This window comes from Euleptes europaea, chromosome 6, assembly GCF_029931775.1.
Source record: "Euleptes europaea isolate rEulEur1 chromosome 6, rEulEur1.hap1, whole genome shotgun sequence".
NCBI classification, from domain to species: domain Eukaryota; kingdom Metazoa; phylum Chordata; class Lepidosauria; order Squamata; family Sphaerodactylidae; genus Euleptes; species Euleptes europaea.
The window spans coordinates 51,907,143-51,931,782 of NC_079317.1; the positions used below are offsets into that span (position 1 = coordinate 51,907,143).

Genomic DNA, 24,640 nt, shown 5'->3' on the forward strand with positions numbered 1-24,640 from the left:
TTGAAGATGCACTTAAGGTATCAATGATAGTAGTGGAGAACAGGGCTAGGTACTACCTCTTGAGAATCGCCTGGATCTTGTTCATTATGTTCTGAGAGTCATAATGCTGGCTGTCCATCAGCTGCTGGCCAAATGAGATCATTATGTCAATCTCCTTCATCTGGGCTTCCAGGGCCTTTTCAAATTGCATGTGTTTTTGCTGCAGACTCTCCACACTGGACACAGAATCCTGCATAAGATTAAAATAAAATGGGGTATGTTTTTAATTGGCTACCTCAAACATTCAAGATTCAAATACCTACCTTTGTTTATCAAAGTTTTTCAATGTCTTTTTTGAATGTGAGAGCACAAAGCTCCAAAGCTTTGTTATGAATAGGTGGCTATGCAGGACAGCAATTATTCAGGGGTATGCCAGCATTGGCCTGGTGCGCATGCTTCTGTCTCTTAAGGACAAATGGGAGCCAAGTATGATGGACAGGAAGCAGTCCTGAGCCTGAAAGGTAAAACAGCCAACCAACTGTTTTGCTCCTGAGCCATGTGCTGTTCCAGGATCCAACCAGCTTTCAGAAAAAGAGTGGAATGTTGAAGGGAAGCACAGCAGTCAGTTTGAGTCTGCCTCGGCAAGAGAGCAGTTTAAAGAGTAGCTCTGCCTGGTAGCATGACAGAATGGTTTAAACTCTACTGCTAGGAGAAGACAGAGTACCCAGTTGCAAAGCCTGTAACCATAAGCATTAAAGGGAACTTAAATCACAACCTGAAGCCATAGGTTTTAAGTGCCTCAGCAGGCTTCTCCAGTCTATGACTGGAGACCTGTGCTGCTGAACTATTCTTTGCAAACAACTTGTACTTGAATAGGTCTTCTTTGTTATTTCTGCCTCAGTGACCTTTGTGTTCTTCTTGCTCACCACAAAACATACCTCATGGCAGCAAACCCAAAGCCTTTGTACCTGCTACCCAAGCTATACTTAACAATTGAGGGGAAAGTTTTATTCTGAAAAAACCCGGTCCCCCAAAATCCTAAATGGCTGTGTTTGTCCCCTTGGTTGATTTATAGGAACCTGCCATACCAGGGGAGGCAAGAAGACTTGATTCTACAGAGGAGGAAGCTAGGACAAGATCCCTTACAAAAGATCCCACTGTTCTTATGTTCTAAGCAAGAGGCAGGAGAGTGGATCCAGCCATCCTCAAGGGCTCTTCCAGTGGAGGAAGGCTCCTTAGGCTGGAGGAAGACTTAAAACTTTGCTCAGTGGAATGGGAGGATAGGGGTAGCATCTACTCTAGCAAGTGCAGAATCCAATGGACCTAGGTCCATTAATAGCTACTAGACATGGGAACCTCCTCCATATACAGAGGCAGAAAACCTCTGAACACCAGTGCTAGAAGGCAGCATCAGGGGAAGGCCTCGGCCTCTGTGCCCTATTTGCTTGGCCCTCCAGGGCAATTGGTTGGCCACTGTGTGAATCAGTATGCTAGAGGAGATGGACCACTGGTCTGATCCTGCAGACTGTACTTATGTTCTTACAGTAGAATAACAAAATCCTTTTGGGTTTTGCACCACTGGAAAGTTCTCTGTATAGGGAGGTTTTATAGTACAGGCTTCATAAATTTCCATATAAGCATGCCTGGGCCTTGAGATCTGTGAGTGAAGTCTTTCCTGCAGCAACTGAAGCAAGGACTTTTAAGCTGTTGTCTCCAGGTTATAAAACTCCATTTCCTAGTAAATGAGACCAGCTGAGGTATCTGTAGGATTTCTCGTGGAAGTTGAAAATATTTTTCCCCAGAAAAACTCTGAAGAGGTGGCTCTTCTTATTTGTGTCCTGCAATGTTTCAAAGTAATTTCATGCCAAACAGTTTTTATAAGGTTTACGGGTTTTTTTGCGAGCTGCCTGAGGAACCCTGTTAAGGTATAAAAGCAGCACTGGAACTAGGCATGCCATTTGCTCACTTCAGGAGGGTAGTCTTCCACCTGCCCTTCGTCCAGGCCAATGGGAAAACAGTGCAGGCCAGAAATTATGTTGTACAATGCACTGATGTCATGTCCGGGTGAAAACCTAGGGGGTGTTATGTGATGGCTTGGCATCCCTAATTAAAACTGACTAACTATATAAGTACCTAAGACCATTTTTAGCCATTCATTATAAAACTTTAAGAAAATCACAGATGTCTACTTTGAAAGAGACACTAGGTTCATATGGGGAAAACTTCTTTTTCCTTTGGCTAAATAGACATCAGCCCATTTTACTTACCCCAAAATCCTTGTTTGCTAGAAAGGCCTCTTTGCTGCTCAGCCAGCTTTCATTCTCTTTCACATAGCCATAGAATTTCTGTGAAGGAGAGAGAAAAAATCAGACATAGAATCACAGAGTTGGAAGGGGCCATACAGGCCACCTAGTTCAACCCCCTGCTCAATGCAGGATCAGCCTAGCACATCCCTGACAAGTGTTTGCAAAATTTGTTTGGCCCAACTTGCAAGTAAATATGATTTGTAGCAGCCCTAATAGCCCAGACTAGCCTGATCTTGTCATAGCTTGGGTCAGTACTTGAATGGAAGACTACCAAGGAAGACTGGGGGTGCTATGCAGAGGGAAGGAATAAGCGGGGAATCGAAGCCATGTTCTCCATCGCTGTTAACCATCTTGTTGGCTCCCTGGAGCAGTAGATAGAGATGCTCTTTTCCCTCCATCTCACTCATCAGTGAGCTTATTGGCTAGCTGCCAAACTGCCTGGCCAGCAACCACTACCAGCCTAGTCAAGCAGCCACAGCAGCACAGTCAGTGTGGATGGTGAGGGGGAGGAGGAAGGGAGAAGGGAAGCTTTTATAATTAACAGTTCCATTTTCTTTCGTTCATTTCTGAAATAAGTTGGGGTGAAGGGAGGTTATGCCATCTCTAGATGGGGATCTAGCTACAAAGTTTGGGCTGGAGAAAACTGCCTCACTATGGAAGAGAAAGCAGCCTGAACAGCCCTGAAGAGCCTATCTCGTCAAGAGTCAGGAAACTAAGCAGGTTTGGCCCTGGTGAGTACTTGGATGAGAGACTACAAAAAAAAGACTGGGGTTGCTATGCAGGGGAACACAATGGCAAACCTCCTCTGCTCTTCTCTTGCCTTGAACACCCTGTGGATGCGGTCCCCATGAGTGGTTGCAACTTGACAGCTCACAATTATTATATTATGTAAGAGGGACCAGTATGGCTACATTCTAAAGGAGGAAGCAGTGTGAGTCATTCACAACTCACTTTGCAGCCTCCTGCCCACACACAAGTTTTCCTTTAAGGTGAAGGTTCTTTTGGAGAACAAAAACAAAGCAACCAAGTGATGCAATTATCTTTCATTGTATTCTTCCTCCCATTTTGATTAGGAACAGCACTTCATGGCATAACTCTAGAAGTGCCACTGCCTCCATCCCTCAGGCAGAAACCATTGCTTAAGGCGCTTCTGTATCGAGCTGGCGCTGCTCCTAATTGACTGCCACAGACCACTTCTTCACCTACCTGTAAGTCCTTGGCTTGAATCAGTTTTAGATTGTGTTCTTGCCAGACCTGGATCATTTCAGTCAAGGCCTCTTGTAGTCCGATGAGGGAATGGTGGATCTCAGGGGATGCATAATGTCCAGAGTTGGCGAGTTCATCACCGTAGTTGGTTAATGAAGTCAACCTTTCTCCTCGTGCTTCAATCTCTGCCTAGAACACGGTGGGAGAAGTTGATGTCCAAACGTTCATGCAGAACCAGCTATCCAGGGTACAAGTCTTTAGAGACTGTACAGAGCAACCTTCCAATACTAATGTCTACATGGAAAGCCATTAGTCCTTGGGCTGTGTCACTGGAACAGCACAGAAAACTCAGGGGGAACAAATAAATATGGAGAACAAATGATTATCCACTCTTATTCTAGCAAAAGGCTGGGTAATTTCCAAGCTGAAACTGGGATTTGCTTGGGAAATGTTAGCAATAAATCTCAGTGGTCTCAAATATCAATTACTTTTTAAAACAATACAGAGTATGTTAACTGCAGAGCAAATAGGGTTCCCTGAGGGCCACTCCTGATGTGTGCCGGGATTTCTGTGTATGGAGCTCCCAACAATTTTGTAAACATAACATTCAAGTGCACAGGGGGCCAAATTGGATCAGGGCTTTGGTGTGCAAGGAGGGCAGCTTTCTCTCCTGTGTCATTTACATGACCATTATTTGCTCTGTTAAGAAAGCCCAGCGGACATCTGGTTTTTGCTCTAAGATTTCAACTTCCTATTTTATTTAAAAACACATTCCAGACAATTGTATTATAATCAGTGCTTGTCCATTGTATTATTGATATTAAAGTTAACTAAATTTCATTTAGTCAGTACAATTTTATCCCGTCCTTCCTCCAAGAAGCTCAGGGTGGCCCTCTTCCATTTTATTCTTCCAACAATCCTGTGAGGTAGGTTAGGCTGGGAGTGGGTGAATGGCCCAAGGTTACCCAGTGAACTTCAAGTCAAGCGAGATTTTGAATCCAGATCTCCCCATTCTGCCATTCTAAACACTAGACCATACTGGCTCTCTGGTATGCAGGCCATCTAAACAAAGACATCCAAAATTTCTGTACAAGAAGAAGAAGAGTTGGTTTTTATATGCCAACTTTCTCTATCAGTTAAGGAAGAATCAGACCAGCTTACAATTACCTTGCCCTCCCCTCCCCATAACAGACACCCTATGAGGTAGGTGGGGCTGAGAGAGCTGTGACTAGACCAAGGTCACCTAGCTGGCTTCATGTGTAGGATTGCACCCTAAGTGAGGGTCGTGGGATTTATTCCATGGGATGTATTCCAAGATCAGGATGACTCTCACCGGTCTATTTTATTCATACTTGCCTTTAGTTCGTTGTGCTCTTCGAGCATACTTTCTGCTTCGGCTGAACTTTTAGGAAGACTCCCACCTTCCATGGATCTTCTGATTCCTTGAATCCAGTCCAGAAATTCCTTCATCTCAGAGTTAAACTTCTGCAATTGAAAAGAGGCTGCCAGTTTCTCCCTCCTGTCATACAAACAACAGCACCATTATTATAGATATTACAAGTGAAGGGGGCACGGAATTTTTTGGGGGATCCCATCTTTCCCCCCATTACTAAGCACAGAACGGCTCAAGGCCCCACCTAACTTTGAACCGGCTGCAGCAACAGCAGCAGTCTCTCGGAGCCCCTCTGAGACCAGAGCGCCTCCTGGCGTCTGCCACCACTGTATCCGGGCCCAGAGTTCCTCCCGGGGTCTGCTGCTGCTGTGGCTGGACCCAGAACAGCTGGTCTCCAGTTTAGCTGGAATATGATAAGTTATTCTAAACGTTAACTTAACTGCTTGAGAGCATTTGTCACCAACTGAATAAAAAAAAGAAAAGAAAAATAAGGGGAACCCTAAGAGCGCAATTCTGAAAGGGGGTGTAGATCCACAGAGGGGGGAAAAGCATTTTTAAAAATTAAAAAAGGGGAAATGCCCCATTGAAAACAGCACAGTTGCACCACCAAAAAAGGTGGCACAGCCCTGCCACTGCTCAATGGGACGAAAGGGCTGTGGAAGCTGACTAAAGGCAGCTCCATCACCGGGAACGCCCAGGGAACAGCTGGCGTGGCTGCACTGGCGACAGTGCCCGGTCGCACTCAGATGCTGGCTTAGTTGGCCCCAGGCCCAGCATAGATGCCACCTTATTCTGTGATAAGGTGGCAACTACGCTGGCATGGGATCATGCAGGCTCCAAAGGAGTCCCCCACTTCAAGAATGGGCTTCTCCAAGGCTATTCACACAGGCTATGCTTATTCACCTTCAACACTACAATTTTCTAATCACACTGGCTAATATTTCCCAGCTCTCTCCACATCTAACAGCAAACACTACAATGGATGACTACAGTAATCTGACTAAAAGATCTCAGAGTACCAGCATTATTTGTGTGTGGGCTGAATTCAAGGCAATAGCATCAACCTTTGAAGCCATTCATGGCTTGGGTCCAAAGTACCTGAAAGATTGCCTCTGCTCATACTAACATGCTCAGGTTTTGAAATTGTGTTGAAGGGACCTTATTGTGAGAAACTCCTTTCAGAGTTTGGAGTGACAGGCCTTGGGAATGACTTCCTGGCTGCTACCCCTAGGCTGTGGAACTCCTTCCCTCAGGAGGCATGTCTGTTTGCATGTTTACAGGCCTTCCAGAAAAAAATGAAGACATTTTTATTCTGGAAGATTTAGATTCTGTTTTGCTTTCTGCAGACATATAATTGGATCATATTTTGGCTTGGATTTTATTTGAAGTCTTAATTAAAGCTATATTTTGTATTTTTATTATAAGCTTCTTAGTGTATTATTTAATGGCAAAGTGGGATAAAAGCTTTCTAAATTTTTGAATAAAGATACTACTAATGTGAGCAGAGTTTTACAACAAGGAAGTCTGAGTCTATTGGGGAATTTATTTAAGATGGCGGCCTTGCAAATATGTTTACCTTTGCATGACCTGGCCCTGGAGTCGTAGCCAATGATTTTTCATCTCCTTTTGCTTCATAGTCAGTTTTTCACTTATAGAGGATGGATTCCTCTTACCAAGTGGGAATGATTCCTGCTCCAGGGACTGAAAGGAACACATGAACATCCACATAGTTATAAGCTTAGAAACAGGCATTATGGTTTGGGCACATTTCAGAGTATAGAAACAGCAGCTCACGTAATCGCAAAACAAACCTCCATGTCTACATAACAGATTTTTGCAAAGTGACAACCTGTTCCATCTTGTGCATATATCTATTACATGCAATTGAACGCTAACATTTCTGCAACTGGATGAGCAATTTTTCAGCGTTTGAAAATTTACTTATTTAAAATGTTTATTAGCCACCACTCTTCCTTACAAAGTTCAAGGCGGCTTACAAACGTAGATAAAACACATCAAATAAAATACAAAACAGATACCCAGCGTTTAAAATCACTACACAGGACTGCTACTAAATTTAATCATGTGTGTGTGTGTGTTAAGTGCCATCAAGTCACTTCCGACTCATGGCGACCCTATGAATCAAAGTCCTCCAAAATGTCCTATCTTTGACAGCTTAACCATATGCAGTCCTAAATAAAACCATCTTCAACTGCCTCCTAAAGATTAAAAGTGAGGGGGGCAGGCTCACCTCCCTGGGGCTGCCACTGATGCATGGGGCTGTCACTGAAAAACACCCTCTCTTGTGTATCCACCAGACAAGCTTCTTTGGTCAATGGGACAGAATACACAGCCCTCCTGGAGAGCACTCAGGAGGTCTGGGATTAAGGGAATGGGATATGCGTTAGTCTCAGTAATTGCGTTAAGCCCCCTATAGTCTACACACAGTCTGAGATCAGAGGTCCCCTTTTTCTTCACAAAGAAGCAGGGAGAAGATAAAGCGGCTTTGGACGGCCGTATGAACCCCCGCGCCAAGTTCTTGTCAAGGAATTCTTGCGGCACCGCTTTCTCTTGGGGGCTCATGGGGTAAACTTGGGCTTTGGATGGCTTGATGTCCTTAAGCAGTTCTATAGCACAGTCCGTTGTGCGATGAGGAGGTAATAAGTCACAGTCCGTCCCTTCAAACACATCCACAAAGTCACTATACTCCGGGGGCCCCCGCAGATCACTCCCATCCATTTGATGGAAATTCAAGGGCTGGTCCAGTTCTCGAGTCCCGACCCTCAGGCGTTCCACCACAGCCTGATCAATCAAGGTCCGGGAACACCCCGAGTCCAGGATAGCAACTACAGCCACAGGTTCCCCTCCGTGGGGATTCCACAATACAACAGGTAGCAGCAGCGTTTCTCCCTGGTCTCTCACCCTACTCGGAGCCGGTTTGATTTCTTCTGAGGGTGCCCTCCATGTCGGCTCTCTCACAGAAGGCCGTCCTCATTTTTTGCCGGTGAGGAATCTCTGGAGCGATCCCGAGGGCTAAGGCTGCTCGGATCATATGTCGTTCCCCCATGCAGGGCTGCTGTCCCGTGCCGGCTGGCAGTCCCCTCTGCTCTTCTCCGATCCAGGGTCCCCATTGGGGTGGTCTCCCACTCCCGGGGTGCTCGGATGCCTGACAACTCCGCCGGTGAGCTGGTGCATTTCACCGCGAAATGGCCCATCTTCCCGCACTGGAGACATGCTCCTTCCTTGAAACAGCACGCCTTTTCCAGGCTGAAGCCCCTGCGGTTCCTTCCATCTCACCGCGGTTCCATTGTATTGTCTCCCTTGGCGGGAGCCGCGGGGGGTACCTTTGACGGGCGATCCTTGGAAAACTGGAGGGTTAGCTTACGATTCTCCATCAAGGCCACCAGTTTAATCCAGTCCTCTACTGACTCTGGATCTCCCAGGGTTAAACAGCCGCCCAGCACTTCCCAATGCAGTCCTTCGCGGAAGTGCTGGACCTTGGTGGCCTCACTCCATTCCCTTATCTTGCAGGATAGGGATAGAAAATTCTGAGCATACTCACTTACAGAGCGGGTCCCCTGCTTCAAACAACGCATGGCAATCTTTGCCTTCTCCCCATTGTAGGGATCCTCAAAATGGCACCGCAACGCAGACACAAATTCTGGTAGGGATTTCAAGACCCTGGGCATAGTCTCTGTTGCCGTTACTGCCCATTCCACCACCTCCTTCTTCAGTAGGCTGGTCATGTATCTGACCCGGGCTTCTTCCGAAGGAAAGGTTTCCCCTTGATCCTTCATGAACCCGGACACTTGGAGTAGAAAGTGGGGTAGCTGAGTGCTGGATCCGTCAAAGGACACTTTCAGATCTCTGGCGGTAGGGTGCCTGGGTGAGGGTGCCTCTCTATTGATGGGTGGTTCCGCGGTGGCTCGGGGTTGTTGTGAGGGCTGTCCAAGCTCCCTCACTGCCCCCAAAACTGCAGCCAAGTCCTTCCACAGAGCATCCAGCTGCGCCTGCATGTCCCGGTTCTGTAGAGCCAACATCTGGTTCTGTCCACATAGCAGGGCAACTTCCTCCATGGCGATGGTGACTGGGGTGACCGGAGTGTGGGTGATCAAGGGTCCCTCCACCCCTTTACCAGGAACGGCCTCCCGGTTTCGCTCTCCCCCTTCTCCATACCAAGCAGTTAGCGGTCCCCGGTAAAATCCGCCCCATGGTTCAGATGGTGCCCGTTCGTTGGTCCCGATTCTCCGTCGTTGCTCGACTTGCGTAGGCAAGGAGGTCAACGTCGGCACCTCAGAAAAATCGGCGAGCCCAGCCGGGCGCTGCTCCGGGGTCGCTGTTTCCAGGTTAAAATCAATAAGGGAGGTTACCCCCCGTTCGTCGCTCTGACGGAGGTCTTCCCCCGTTTTGAGCGAGTGTGTGGATTGCGCAGACATACTAGTACTAACTATTTACTAATACAAAAATAAAAAAGAAGGCTAAGGGGATTCTGACCTACTGTCAGACTTCAGTACCTCGTTGCATATCAGCAATAGTAAACTCTACTCCAGACGTTGCAAAGAGTTTAAAGAGTTTTATTAAGAAAAGCAAACAGGTCAAAAGGTCTATACAACTTAAGGTCAGAATGCCGATGGGGAGGATACAGGCTAACTATATAGAGAACACACACTAGAATTGTTTACACGTAATCTTTGAAATGCAAAACATCAGGTTTCTTTCAAGCCTCAAGAGGTGCCAGGATTCTGGCAGAATTGACACCTTGAGAACAGATAGTTGATTTACAATAGGAAGGCTTTGAAGTGGAAGTACACTACCTCCGGCCTTCGCCCCTCTTCCCAAACTGAAGAGAAATTTCCCACGAGCCCTTGCTGACAATTCCCCTCCCCCCAGTGGGATAAAAACAGTTTGGAATTGCTGACTTTAGGGGAGGAAAGGACACAAGGGGAAAGGATAACAATCCCTTCCCTCACCAGTCTCCCCTTGAGAACTGCAGCTGCAATTATAAACAAAAAAAGGTGTCATTTTAAAGGTCATGGACATGTAACATGTAGTTCTGCCCTAATGCATTATTAGGGTTGCCAGGTCCTTCTTTGCCATCGGCGGAACGTTTTTGGGGCGGAGCCTGAGGAGGGGAGGGTTTGGGGAGGGGAGGGGCTTCAATGCCATAGAGTCCAATTGCCAAAGCAGCCATTTTCTCCAGGGGAACTGATCTCTGTTGGCTGGAGATCAGTTGTAATAGCAGGAGATCTTCAGCTAGTACCTGGAGGTTGGCAACCCTATGCATTATATTCTACTTACATTGTGCAACATCCTGAAACAGAATCCGGAACTTGTTATTATTGACTAGTACACAGTTGTTGTTGTTGTTTTGTTGTTGTTCTCTCTCTCTCTCTTTTGCTTTCTGAGCATTCTTATGGGCTCTTTCAGCTGCATTACTAGCGAATGATAAGGTTTGGGTACTGATTCAGAGTGTTATACCCTGAGCACAAAACTAAGGGAAGCCCATGTAGTTTGGGGGCTGAAGGGATGGACTAGGACTGGTGGGATCCAGGTCCACATCCCCGCACAGCCAAGAAGTTCATGGGGCAATCTTGGGCCATTCGCTCTCTATGAACCTAACATATATCACCAGCAGTTGATGTGCAGAGAAAGGAAAGAGATGGAATTGTTTGTGCCATCCTGAGCCCTTTGGGGGAAGGAAGGCTTTAAAATATAATAAAAAATAGGAAAAATAACTGTGCCTTGAAAGGGAAATGACATCATTAATACTGGTCTGGACATTAGTACAATAATATAATCGCCTTTGTTAGTTTCAGAAAATTCTAAGTCCAATCTTTTTTCTTAAAGCATGTGGTACTTCAAAGGAAAATATGTCTTACAGTGTTTTATTGGCTTTAGTACCATCCTTTCTATTGTGAATCACTACAGAGTCATTAAACTGGAGCCAAAGTCTGACTGCAAGCAGTAATGATCCACTTGAAAATCATAAGCAATAAGTGGAATTAGAGCATTGGTTTCAGGTCAATGAAGGGTTGCCAGGTCCCTGTTGGCAACCAACGGGAGGTTTTTGGGGTGCAGTCTGAAGAGGGTGGGGTTTGGGGAGGGGAGGGACTTCAATGTCATAGAGTCCAATTGCCAAAGCGGCCATTTTCTCCAGGTGAACTGATCTCTATTGGCTGTTGTAATAGCAGGAGATTAATAGCAGGAGATTACCAGCTATTAATCAGTTGTAATAGCAGGAGATTACCAGCTATTACCTGGAGGTTGGCAACCCTAGGTCAATGCCTAGCCAGGAGAAACTTGCAGTAGACTATGGCCATAGTAATTAGCATTCATGTCCCAAGTTCTAATGACTTTTCATCTTTTACCTCCATATTGGATTGAATGATGCCGATATCTCGCTCTATTTCTTCATGTTTCCGAATTAGGTTTTCTACACTTTCCACATTTTTCCCATAGTCCAGTGATTGTATCAGTGCACTCTTAAAGAAGTAAGGTAAAAATATAAAGATTACAACTTAGTCTTTTTAAACAACAGTTTCAGTCTCTTTTTTAAAGATCCTTTTGATGCTGTTATCTTAAACTGATTTTGAATCACATTACATATACTTGTAACTGTAATGAAACAAATATAATTTAAAGCATTAAAGAAGATTTTGCATTTCAACAAAATTTAGGATTATCTGAACCTGGTAATTTAGGGACCAAAATCCAAGCCGCCTCCTCTAATCACCAAGGAGTGTGCGTTCGGATATTTCTGAAACAAAATTCTCTCTTTAGTTTGGAATCAGGAATTTATGACCCAAAATTAAACAGCGGATTTCAGTAATGTTGTTAAGAGATTACCCTCATTCCTCTTTACCTAATTTCTCCTGAAATTCCCACAATTCATTTATTTCCCTCTTTTTAGGCATTCGGAATCAATTTCTAATCAATTCTATTTTGATCAAAGAGAAGTTCAAAGAGAGGAGGGGCAGGAAGGAAAGTTTAACAGGATTTCCCTGTTTAGATGCTCAGAGGCAGGTAATGTTTCCCCAAACCTTCCTATCCTCCTGATACAGTAACACAAAACAACTGCAAGGGCGAAAGTTACAGAAGAGTTCATTGATTTCTCTACAAAGAGAAATACAAGAAAAAGCTCTCTTTTATAAGAGGGGAAAAAAGAGAATAAGCGTAATCAATGTTTATATTTAAAAAAGTGAAATTCGGAAAAAGAAATCCTCCTCCCCATAACACTAAATTTTGGGCACTGTTTCAGTTTGGAAATATCTGAATGTACACCCCACAACCAGCCTCAAGCCACTCTATTGCTAAAGATTGCTCATTAAACTGGATTGTAGCATTAATTAACAGAAACTTGAAAGCCAGTGATTCTTTTTACTGGCACTTGATAAAAAAACTTTAAGATGATTAGTGATCTATTTTTTTTAAAAAAATTACAAATACACCAAACATATAAAATACAACCATGTTCACCTCTTTTACTAGTTTGTATCCTACTGCTCAGAGGAGCCCCGTGGCGCAGAGTGTTAAGCTGCAGTACTGCAGTCCAAAGCTCTGCTCATGACCTGAGTTTGATCCCAACGGAATCAGGTAGCCGGCTCAAGGTTGACTCAGCCTTCCATCCTTCTGAGGTCGGTAAAATGAGTACCCAGCTTGCTGGAGGTAAAGGGAAGATGACTGGGGAAGGCACTGGCAAACCACCCCGTAAACAAAGTCTGCCTTGGAAACGTCAGGTTGTGACGTCGTCACCCCATGGGTCAGGAATGACCCGGTGCTTGCACAGGGGACCTTTACCTTTACCTTATATCCTACTGCTCAGCCAAGTCTGAAGCCAAAGGAGACTTCCTCTAACAAAGTGGCTCCTCCTCTGGCCCAACAGCTACTTCTGTTAAAGGATGATTCCTCAGGTTGGAGGAAGACTTCAAACAGTGCTGAGTGGAGTAGCAAGATACAAGCCACTTGTTTCTATACTCTTGACTGTTTTGTAGATACTCCCAAACATAAAGGAGACAGCGGAATGCCTGATGGCATTACAGAGGGTTCTCCCCTCCATTTCTCTTTTGCTTGTATTCTATAAATGTCCTTGCATTCTCCATTTATTTCTCCTTTTATTAGACCTTTATCCACTTTTGGAAACTTATGAAGAATAATGGGGACTCTATAATAAGAGATCACCTTCTCAATGATTCTCTCTGTTATGTCACCAGTTTCTCTGATCAAGGCATGCATCTCTAGAGCTCCTTCCAACTTCTTCCTGTATGCCTTCAGCTCACCATGGAAATTCTTCCACCTATTATTCAAATGACATTTTAAAAAACCAATTAGGCTATTCAAGATGCAGTTGTAGTTGTTCATTTTATGGCATAAGTGTCATTTCTCTAGACTTAGTACAAATTTGCAATATGGGCTCTCCCATACACAAACTCATCCCATACATATAATCTCATGAGTAAACATTCTGTTTAATTTTGGAAATGACATAAATAGATCATTCCATAAGTAATGGACTTGCAGCCAAGGCTGGCCTTCCCCTTAAGAATCCTGGTAAAGTGTACATGCCCCCCCCCGATGTTTGGGCCCTGGTTGATTTCAAATACCAGCATTTAGATTTCTGATTCCTTTATGGATTTATAGTTAATAGAAGGCAGAGATGTATATCTTGCATGTTGTCATTCAACTAACTGTAGGGTGCTAATCTAGCTAATTGATTTCTTTTGAAGAAAAACTTACAGCTTTAGAAAGTGAATTGGGAGAAACAAATCACCAGGAGTAGATGGGATATCAATAGAGCTATTCTAAGCCACAGAAATGGAGCCCATCAACATTTTGACAAAAATATGCCAACAAATATGGAAAACAAAATAATGGCCCACAGACTGGAAATGGTCAATTTACATTCCAATTCAGAAAAAAGGAAACGTCAAAGACGGCAGCGACTATTGGACAATCACATATCCCATGTGAATAAAGTAATGCTGAAAATCTTAACAACAAAGACTGTTAGCATATATGGAATGAGAAATGCCAGATGGTCAAGCTGGATTCAGAAAAAGAAGAGGCACTAGAGATCATATTGCAAATTTACATTGGTTACTGGAGCATACAAGAGAATTTCAGAAGAAAATCAGCATGTGTTTCATAGAGTACAGTAAAGCTTTTGACTGTGTAGATCATGAAAAGCTATAGTTGGTTTAAAAAGAAATGGGCATGCCACAGCATCTGATTGTTTTGATGCACAACCTATACTCTGGACAAGAGGCTACTGTTAGGACAAAATATGGAGAAACAATGGTTTCCAATTGGCAAAGGTCTCAGACAAGGATGTATTTTATCTCCCTATCTCTTCAACATATATGCAGAATATATCATAAGGAAAAAATTGATTAGATTAAGACGGAGGAGTGAAAAACTGGCTGAAGGAACATTAACAATTTGAGTTAAGCAGGTGACACCACATCACTGACAGAAAACAGCGAAGACTTGAAACGACTCCTGCTGGAGGTTCAAGCACTAAGTGCCAAAGCAGGATTACACCTGAACATCAAAAAGACAAAAGTAATGACTACAGGGGAATTACACAACTTTACGGTTGACGATGAAGAAATTGAAATGGTTCAAGATTTTCTGTTCTTTGGCTCCATCATCTACCAAAAGGGAGACTGCAACCAAGAAATGAGAAAGAGATTGGGAAGGGCAGCTGTGAAGGAGGTAGAAAAGATTCTTTATTATGTGTCACTGGTGATCAAGATCAAGTTAATTCATGCCCATTACTATGTATGGGTGTGCAAGCTGGACAATGAAGAAAGCCGACAGGAAGAGAGTAAATTCCTTTGAAATGTGGTGTTCAAGGAGAATTTTATGGATACTGTGGACAGCCAAAAAGACAAATAAGTGGGTTCTAGATCATATCAAGCCTGAACCCTCCCTAGAAGCTAAAAGGATAAACTGAGGCTATCATACTTTGGTCACATTATGAGAAGACAAAAGTCACTGGAAAAGACAATAATGCTAGGAAAAGTTGAAGGCAGCAGGAAAAAAGGAAGACCCAGCATGAGATGGATTGACTCTATACAGAAAGCCACAGCCCTTACTCTGCAGGACCTAAACAGGGCTGTTAATGACAGGACATTTTGGAGGACATTGATTCTTGGGTCGACAAGCAGAACACATCCTTATCTGGCAAAGTAATTCAGCAACTCTAACTGAACTTTTCTTCCTTCATTAGAACCCCAATATGGATTTTTTCACACACCTCTCATTGAGCTGTTTCCGGCGCTGATATATTGTTTTTATTTCTTCCTTGTTTTGTAGCTCCAATTTCAAAGCAAGATCATTGATGCTTTTAATGTGAACATCATCCACAGTCATTTCCTAGAAGACCAGCGCCCCAAAGAGACAGGTTACTTGCACAGAAAGATAACTACCTAATGCCTGCTACATCATCTCTGAAATACAGGCTGTCCCTCTCCACTAATTTTACCTTGACAAAACTGAAGTGCAGAAAAAGAGAACAGGAGAAATCAAGTCAACTCAAGCTGCACTGCAGGCCATCATTGTAAAATAAAATAAAATAATTTTTGCTTTGACGTATTGTACTTTGAAAGTTTATAAAGTCAAACAAAGGTGTGTACGAATAGTGACAGGCATTCCTATATTTAAAACTATTACCATTTCATTAAGCACAGGCTTAAGTGGTGAAAGCAAATGTAACAAACTTGGATTAACATAACATTACATTGTAATAACAACAGGCTTTGATAGATTTGTTACTTTTTCTTCATCACCTTCTTGCATATGCTAACGAATGTGAAAACACATAACATACAAAAGCAAACAGGTAGTTAACATTTAGTAATATGGCAACAATCCAAGTATCACACAGCATTTATCAAGGGTTGAGATCACAGCAGGTTTATGTCTGACTAGCAGGAAATGAACATCTAACCCACCCACAACATTCCATCCACAGACGGCAACAAATGTAAATGTTTTCTTGCAATTCATAAAATACAGATTACATTTTAATGAACATATTTTCCTGTACCCAATTCTGAATAGTACAAAATTCTGAATACCAAACAGTTCCTTTTCAGTATTCACATATTTTACTTTGCACTAAGGCCAATAGCTCACAAAACAAGCAGGAATCATTAATCATGGGTCTAGAGAAAAGGTATTGGCATGAGAAGTAAATGATTTGTCACGAAAGTGCTGATTCCTTACATACTTTGTCTTCATGATCTAGACATACCACTACTCATTTTTCAGTTCAAGTTTGAAAAGTAAATAGATTCAAAGCATTTTATACAAAGTATTCACATGATTTAGGAGACACTTATCTAAAGATTCTGAATATTCAGTTATACATTAAAAAATCACTCATGAACCAGAATATGAAGCTGAGAAAGAATACGCCAGAGTGTACATAACAAAGGAATCAAGCATTGTTTACAAGTTACGAGTATCATCCAGATACTCACTTGTGAGCTGAAGCTGGAAAACAAGGACTATGTAAGTGCTAAACTGTTGTTCTTTCAAACCACACATGCTCTCCATGACTTTCCTGTGTATCCCATTTGTTTGTTGAAGTTGGGGGAAGGAACTGTATGTGCTAGGCGAGGCTCACATTTCATACTGGGCAGCTAATCAAGTATCAAATGACCTGAATAATAATATCTATTACAAGCAGTGGGCTAACAAGCAGCCAATGGGGATTGACATGAATGATGATTGCAAAACAGAATGTTGTAGAGGCATGAAAAGTAGAATATAGGGTACATGAGGGGTGCCAAAATTAAGCTGGGAAATCATTTATATTTTATTTGAGGGAGATGTCTAGACTCTTAATCTGTGGAATATCCACTGTACTGTACATGTGCTTCTTAAATACATTCTATATGATCACACAAATCATGCTGCGAAATGCATGGCTGAAGGAGGTCCCCTCCATGTGAACAGAACTCCAATGTATCATCTGCAGAGGGCTATGAATTTGCATACTGAATTTTGTGCTGTATCACATTCCTAGGAGAAGGAAAAATTATGGAATTGTATATAGCTGGATGCCAAGAATAAAGGCAGGTATATAATTGGATGCCAAGAGTACAGACAGATTTCCCCTCCCAGTCCAACTGTCACTCTGAAAATGGTGCTGGGGGGACTCTCACAGACAAAATGCCACATGGCATGGGTGCTGCAGCAAGGAAGAAGAATTGAATGAAATTCTTCCACTATTGAAATCTTGCTCTGCTGACCTCTTCCACCAGTGGAAGAGGAAGATGGGCAATTTCATCTGGCTTCTCCTCCCTACTGCAGTCCTCAATGCTGTGTACAATTTTGTATGCAAGTGTCACCCAACATCACTTTTTCAGGGATTGCAGGGGTTCTGGGGGACAGGCAAGGCTGGAAGATCTGCTTCTTCAAGGCAGGACCTACCTCGTGTTGTTTCTCTTTATCCTATTCTATTTCACCGGGTTGTCGTGAAAATAAAATTGAGGAAGGAAGAACCATATCTACTACCCTGAGCACTTTGGAAGAAAAGCAGGATAAAACTGAGACAGTCACATGTAGGAAAATAGATACCCCCATGTAATGTGTGAATAGCATGCATGAACCAGTTTATGACATGCATATTATCTGGAAGCTGCAGTGATAAAACAGACACTTTCATGATGTTCACACATTATTGAGTACATGGAGGTATATATTTTCTATTCTTCTAACACCAATCTGGAAAAATTTTCACATACAAAGTAGTCCTCAGCTATAGAGGCTTAACTCTCTTACTATGGATTTAAAATTCAGCAGCAATTTTTATATGATGATATTAAAGATTTTGTGTTCACCCTAATTATTTTCTGATTCTGTGCCAAGGACTTTATCAGTCTGCAAGAAGTATTAAACCTATTGTCGAGTGCATCAAGAAGAGGAAGCCAGGGAGATCTTGTCTGGCCTAACTCCATGATTTCCTGGTGGTGAAATGGAACAAAGCTGGCATTCTGCCTAGAGCTGACATGCATTTTTCACTCGTATATTCTGGGGAGAGTAACGCACCATGAAAAAAAATCCACATTTCTCTTCCAGTGTCAATTTATTTTGGGGTGGGGGAAGTCTTTGCACACACAGTGCAGATTATCCTTCTGTCACTATAGGTACAGTCTAGACAAAACTGATTAATGGAACAACGAGAACCCAGGAAAATATGATAGAACCAATTAAAAAAGGTGATGTCCCCTCCCAACAGACACGTTCAGTTTCAAATTGTATATGCATTTCCCTTTCCTGAATTTATTTGTGCCCATGCACCCCATGGGAATGTGAAGTTTACTGTCCTATCTGACCTATCTAAGACTGCAACACAAACAAAACTCAACGAGGCAGCTAACGTGTCACTACCACAAAACAGTGTCTAGTCACACACATTCATAAAAAAACAGAACCGAACAAAACTCCTCGGTGCCCAGATTATCAGGGCCTGCTGAGCTATAAGAAGAGTCAGCTGTGATGACTCACCATTACAGAGGAACAACTGGAGATGTCACAGCAGGGAAAGATGAAACAAGCAGCTGTCAGGTCATGCTGCCTTTGCCCAAAGTGTTACTACGTTACTAAATACTTATGCTGTTTTGAAAAGTAATATTGTTGTATTATAGGACAAGCAAACAAGTGTTCCTATTACAAGCTCAATATGCAATTATTAGCTGGGAACCCAATCTTGGTAGGAGACTATTTGCCCAGCCATCTGAGTTAGTAAAATTAATCTCAGAAAAACAATGCTTACCCCTGATGCTCCTCGAAACTCATTCAGTCTTTTCAAGAGCTGCAGGCAATGTTCATAATCATTTCCGACATCACCAATATTAATCATCACTTCCTATAGAAAGGGAAATTAGTAAAACTGATATTCAAACCTGCACAGAGCAGGTTTGGGTCAACCCAACCCTATTCCTAACCCCAAGCCCTAGATCTTTTACCTGATGAAGAAGACATGATTTTCCATTTTGGACCCTGGAATGGTTATCTGATTCATAAAATGTCACATCATACTTCATTGCACACCACTATTGTTATGGAATGTCCTGACAACCTTACTTGCAAATGTTATCATTTTCAGAAATTAATTCAAGGAATAATAATAGAATTTCTGCTGTCTAAAGTGAACGTTCTGCCAATAAAGCCAGAACTCTTAGTTTAAAAACAGAAGGTTATTTTTTATTCTTTTTCTAAACCCCATAAATACAGCACTTTGTACATGAGGTTCAGCTGCTATTTTTCAAGTTTTCCCGACCCTTTCAAGGACCCTAAATGGTAGCCTACAAGGACTATAATTCTGGCCCCATGTTCCAGCAGCATCTCATTCTAAATCTTGTGGAGCCAGGACAAACTATTATAAGGTGTTACAAAACCTTGATGCAGGAAGACATATCATCATGGTAAGACCTCTCATGATCTCTTGTTTAGATATTCTAATACACACATTTTAATTTGCAGCTCCATTTAGTAAGTACTCTGTATATAATATTAGTATTTTCAAATAGCCATGATGAAAAAGATGTTTTTTGGGTAGCAATGTTACCCCAATTAGGCAGTCTCCATTTTTAAGATGGAAGAATTAGCATTTGGAGACTAAGCTTAGTGAGAGGGTTGGGGTACAGGATCTTTTTACCAGCTTTTACAGGAATGAACCTCCTTGGAAAACTCTTAAATAAAGAAGTGTTGTTTCTAAGTTTTATGGTTTTTATTGAAAATATTTGAAACACACACACGGAAACAGAATCACACACCTGATACAACCAAGAACCTAAGAAATAAAAAGGAAGAGGGAGTGGACACAAGGATATGAGGGGTTGAGGGCAATATTTATCTATCCAGAAGAATGCAACGTCCAAATAATAGCAGTGCTGAGTGAGAAATGGCCCAGTGTCTCTTGGAAATAAAAGGACCTTACACGCAAGTAAGGGGTGGGTGTCATATCCATGAAACACATGCACATATTTGAATAGCGAAAAGGCCAGTATTTATAGCAAAAATGACCCCTTAGGCTGCATGATGCAACTGGCAAAAACAATGGGACAAAAGGTTTAATTTGCCAGGGACAAAAGGTTTAATTACTTCTCCAGTGGCTGAGATATTAAAGTATGAAAGGGCATCAGGTAATGACAACATAGAAGAATACCTTCATTTGCTTGATTAAGTCCTAGCAATGACTTTTGTATAGAGTTTTAGATATAGGAGAGTGTTGTCGAGGTTTTCCCATGATAGAAGGGAGTGGACCGGAGATGGCTGGCTTAGTCTATTCTGTAAGTAAGATGGAGCTGGAGGGTAAATTAGATATGCAAAGGGTTAGCTGAATAGTTCCTGGACTGCTGAAGGGATTAAGGTGCTGGCTATCAGTTCCAGGCATCTGCTCAGAGTGCTTAATTAAGGATGTGAGGGAGGCTCATTTACTCCCTATTGTTTCCAGCTTTTCCACCTCGAGGTTAGAGGAATGCAAACAACCCATCTCTGCCTGACAGCTCCAAAAGTTTGCACAGGTCACCAAGATGGAGTCCAGAGCCCTGGAATCTTTAGTTCACCTTGGCATAGCAGTGCCCTGCTTCTCCTGGCAGCTTTGGTCCCATATGCCCTAATGGCATATCAGGTTGTTGGACAGCTAGGTGGCCGACAGCAACACTGATCTATAGTCCATTGGATACAACTGACCAATGATATTGACTGACCTTGTCTCTGATCCAGGCCTCTACACGGTCCACCTTCTGTAAAAATTCCAGGAAATCCCTACTTTCTTCAAGCATCTTTCCACGAGCAGCAACCGCCTGCTGCAGCTTCCACCACTGTTCTTGAAGTAAGTGAGTCTTGTGACAGATCTCCTCCGATTCAGAATGATTCCGGCACACTAAGGCTTCTCCTCCCTTTGTGTAATTAGGAAGAAATTAATTAAAATGGGTGATATCTACTAATACAGTATTTCCAGGCTATTTCTAAGCCCCAACTCCAGGGAACTCAGACTAGCTCCAGATACAACTTCAGCCAATAGTGGGTGTAAGAGTAATTCTTGCTTTCATATTTCGTGACACTGGGCAACATCTGAAAAGAAAACTTGTAGCCCCTCCAAGAGACGATTAATTTAAATTTCATTCACATTTCAAACACACATTTTTCTGCTGTTCATTGCATGTTGTAACTCTAAAGCTGCTCCCACCATAAAGTTGCTTTGGGTCTTATTAACTGACTAGACAGAATTTATCAGAATAGATCACATGTATACAAACACCTACAGGCACCAGAGATGCTATTAATTTTGCAGCCCCATGGTTTCAACTAAAAAAATCACCGCTTCATTTTTTATTTCCCCCTGCAGTATTCAAGACCAAGAATCTTAAATTTTCCCATTAAATTTATGCAATTTCTAACATCATTTTTCCATAAATCATGTAAATTGTATAAAAATGCACTGAACAAAAAAATAAATTAAAAACTCTAACAACAAAAATGAACAAACTGTAAAAACCCTGGCATACAAACACTAAAGAAAAAGAAAAAATGTATATTTCTATCATGCACTCACTCCTTTATTCCCTTTCTTTCCCTATCTTACAGAAAGATATGAAATGTAAGAATACATTGGGGATGTTAAAAACCCTAATACAAGTTAAAAACAAACTAAAAACAAGTTAAATACCCTACTGGCCAAATATCAAATAGGAGAATCTGAAACTAACTGGCTATCCTGATCCCCCAAAAGCAAATAAAAAAATAAATAAAAAAATCAGCTTTATTCAGGATCTTTTTGGGAATACCAGTGACTAATTATAAAAAGGTGGGGAGCCACTCTCCTTCTTCTGGTCTTGCACTGTCAGAGTGTGCCTGGGTTCTGCGCTGGGCATCTGCAACTTGCAACTGGTTCCATGAGCTTCTGCACATTGCCCTCTCTTTCCTCCCTTCCACTTCAAAGTACAACCAAATACATTCGGATTCCCGAAAAAAGTCCGAAAAAAATCCAATACCAGTATTAGAATTTGGGAATATTCAGGAATACCAATATTTTTCACTCCGATATACCCAGATCCCCAAACACCCCTAATGTTTTTTATGCACACCCCTACTCATGAGGCTATGCTCTGAGATCTCAGCAGCCATTTTGGGAGCTGCTAGGCACTCTCCAGCTGACACTGCTGATGATTCCAAGCTTTGGTTAATGTCAGCATGATGGAGGAGATGAAAAACAGACTAGAAAGAGAATGATAACAGGAAGGGAAGGTAAAGCTGGAGAGGAAAGAGCAAAAAAGATGAAGCTGTAGTTGGGGAAGGGGAACAGAAAAAGGTCGGCGGGTGAGTGTGGACAGAGGCTGCCAGGGGAAGAAACAGAAGAAGGGTAGGAAGGTAAGGAGATGTGTGGGAAAGAAGGCACTGCCAGGGGGAGGCAAAGAAGAATTGTAAGAGGGAGTGGGGAAATGAGATCCCCTCCCTAAGACTCCTCACTTGTGAGGGTTTTAATGCACAGATAACAATAATTGCATTCACAGAGACACTTGCATAATCTACACACTGGGCAGAAAGGCAGAAGAGGATTAAAGTGAAAACTATCTTTTTATCCAACGCCTGAAGAGGGGCCATTCAGAAATTTAAGATTATAGGCATGCAAGGTTACCATGTTAACAGTGGCTATTAGATCCATGTGAGCTACAATCTCAGTCTCAAAGACTTGATGCTTCTGCAGAAGCTTCATTTTGTCACTCAGGCTGCTGCTACTTTGAAAAGGTGAGTCCTCCAGCTTTTGTATACGCTCCTCAATCCAGCTTTCTGCCTGCCACCAAAGAATCAACACAGTCAGCATTATCCACATTCTCCTGGTCTCAGACAAACCCCACCAAAATAGTATTTTCCTATAACCCAGAACATGTGTATATGATAGAAGTACTAACACAACTGAAGGCCGATTGCATATAGCAACAGTTGGTATTAACTATGCCAGAGTCAACTGAAGAATAATAAGATTCACCAAGGCATTGCAAAAACTGTTCTGAGGGTACATTCAATTGAATTGTTCACAAAATGAAAGTGATTTGGTAATGCTTCATGAAAAAGATATGTGAGAATTAGGACTTTGATATACTAACTGAAAGCGTTAGACAAGCATTTAACCATGATAAACCTTTGTTTCTTAATCTCTACAGTTCTCTTGGAGGATTGAAAGAAGAACTTTTTGTAGTGATCCCCCATATTCAACAGCAAATACAGCAACTATTTGCCAGGAAGCTACCTTCAGCTGTCAGAGGTACTGCATGCCATGTCATTGCCAAAGTTCCTATAATCAGTCAGCAATACTGCTTCATCAGCAACTTTGTGTGATAATATCTCACAACTACATAGGTAACCAATAGGCCTTATTTTCCAGCATACCTATTCAATTCTCTCATTTATACAGTGTCACTTGTGGCTATGCTTGCCTCATGAACATTGCTCAGTAGGTTCCTGTTGCCATTTTAGAGGGTGTATGAGAAATACACACAGAAATATGGGCATTTTCTAAGCCATACCTTGGTTACAATTTCATAGGACTGATAAAGTAGTTTTTGGAACTGCATTTGGCCCACCCTCCTGCTATTGGAATCTCTTGAGCTGCTTTTGGGTGGTCCAGGAATGGTTTTAGAGTAGATGGTTATTAACATGAAGCATTTTTTTTTTGTATAAATTTTATTAGGTGTTATACTATAAATTTTCCATTGCAATAAACAACATCTATAACAATATAAAATTTCAATTCTAACTTGAAGTTGTTATAATTCCATAACATATAGTAATAAAAAAGAAAATGGAAAATCTGTGACTTCCCCCTCACCTCCATCTGCCTCTTAATAAAAAGTTCATCCCGTCGTAGTTAATCTAATCTTGATGCTCTATCAATATCATTTAACAAAAAGAAAACCATAATCTGTTAGTAAATATAATTATACTTATTCATTATAAAAAAGACAAAGAAATCCTCTGGATCAGATTAGAAAATATTCTTCCATTTTTCCCAATTTTAACTCATATTCACAATAATGCATCCACGCCTCCCATTCCCCCAAAAACCGAGCCTCACTTTCTTCATTTAAAATAGCTGTGAGTTTTGCCATTTCTGCCACTTCAAACATTTTAACAATCCAGTCTTTTTTCTCGGGAGTTTCGATCCCTTTCCATTTCGCTGCATAAAGCAGTCTCGCAGCTGTTGTGGCATAAATCAAAAAGGTTCTTTGTGTTAATAAGTCGTCTGGAATCATACTCAATAACATCATTTCTGGTGTTTTGGGTATATTTTTTGTAATATTAGTCTCAATTCATTGTAGATCATGTCCCAAAAGTCTTTAGCTTTATCACAGGTCCACCACATATGATAAAAGGAACCGATTTCTTTGTTACATTTCCAACAGATAGGGGACATTGTTTTGTAAATCTTTGCAATCTTCTTAGGTGTTAAATACCATCTATACATCATTTTATAAATGTTTTCTCGCACTGACTGTGCTTTTATTCCTTTTAGGTCTTTAGACCATAGTCGTTCCCATTTATTTAAGGCAATATCATGTCCCACATTTTGAGCCCAATCGATCATAGTTGGTTTGATCATGTCCTGCTCACAATATAATGTTAAAAGGAGATTATACATTTTAGAAATCAGTTTTGTATTATTATCTAATAGAATCCCTTGAAAAGAAGATTTTTCTTTAGAAAATCCTTTTTTGACATCTTGTACAAAAACTGATTTAAT

General features: G+C 41.9%; 1 protein-coding gene across 1 annotated transcript in view; it reads right to left on the reverse strand.

Annotated features, from left to right (window-relative positions):
* Positions 1-24,640, reverse strand: part of SPTBN5 (spectrin beta, non-erythrocytic 5) — a 151,344-nt gene that overhangs the window by 30,170 nt on the left and 96,534 nt on the right. Inside the window, exons 37-47 of the mRNA XM_056851886.1 lie at positions 22,538-22,693; positions 20,607-20,798; positions 18,668-18,760; positions 15,140-15,258; positions 13,063-13,177; positions 11,253-11,366; positions 6,461-6,585; positions 4,848-5,010; positions 3,492-3,680; positions 2,247-2,324; positions 57-229 (exon numbers count right to left, since the gene is read on the reverse strand). Coding sequence (XP_056707864.1) covers positions 57-229; positions 2,247-2,324; positions 3,492-3,680; positions 4,848-5,010; positions 6,461-6,585; positions 11,253-11,366; positions 13,063-13,177; positions 15,140-15,258; positions 18,668-18,760; positions 20,607-20,798; positions 22,538-22,693 — 1,517 coding nt within the window. The remainder of the gene's footprint in view (positions 1-56; positions 230-2,246; positions 2,325-3,491; positions 3,681-4,847; positions 5,011-6,460; positions 6,586-11,252; positions 11,367-13,062; positions 13,178-15,139; positions 15,259-18,667; positions 18,761-20,606; positions 20,799-22,537; positions 22,694-24,640) is intronic.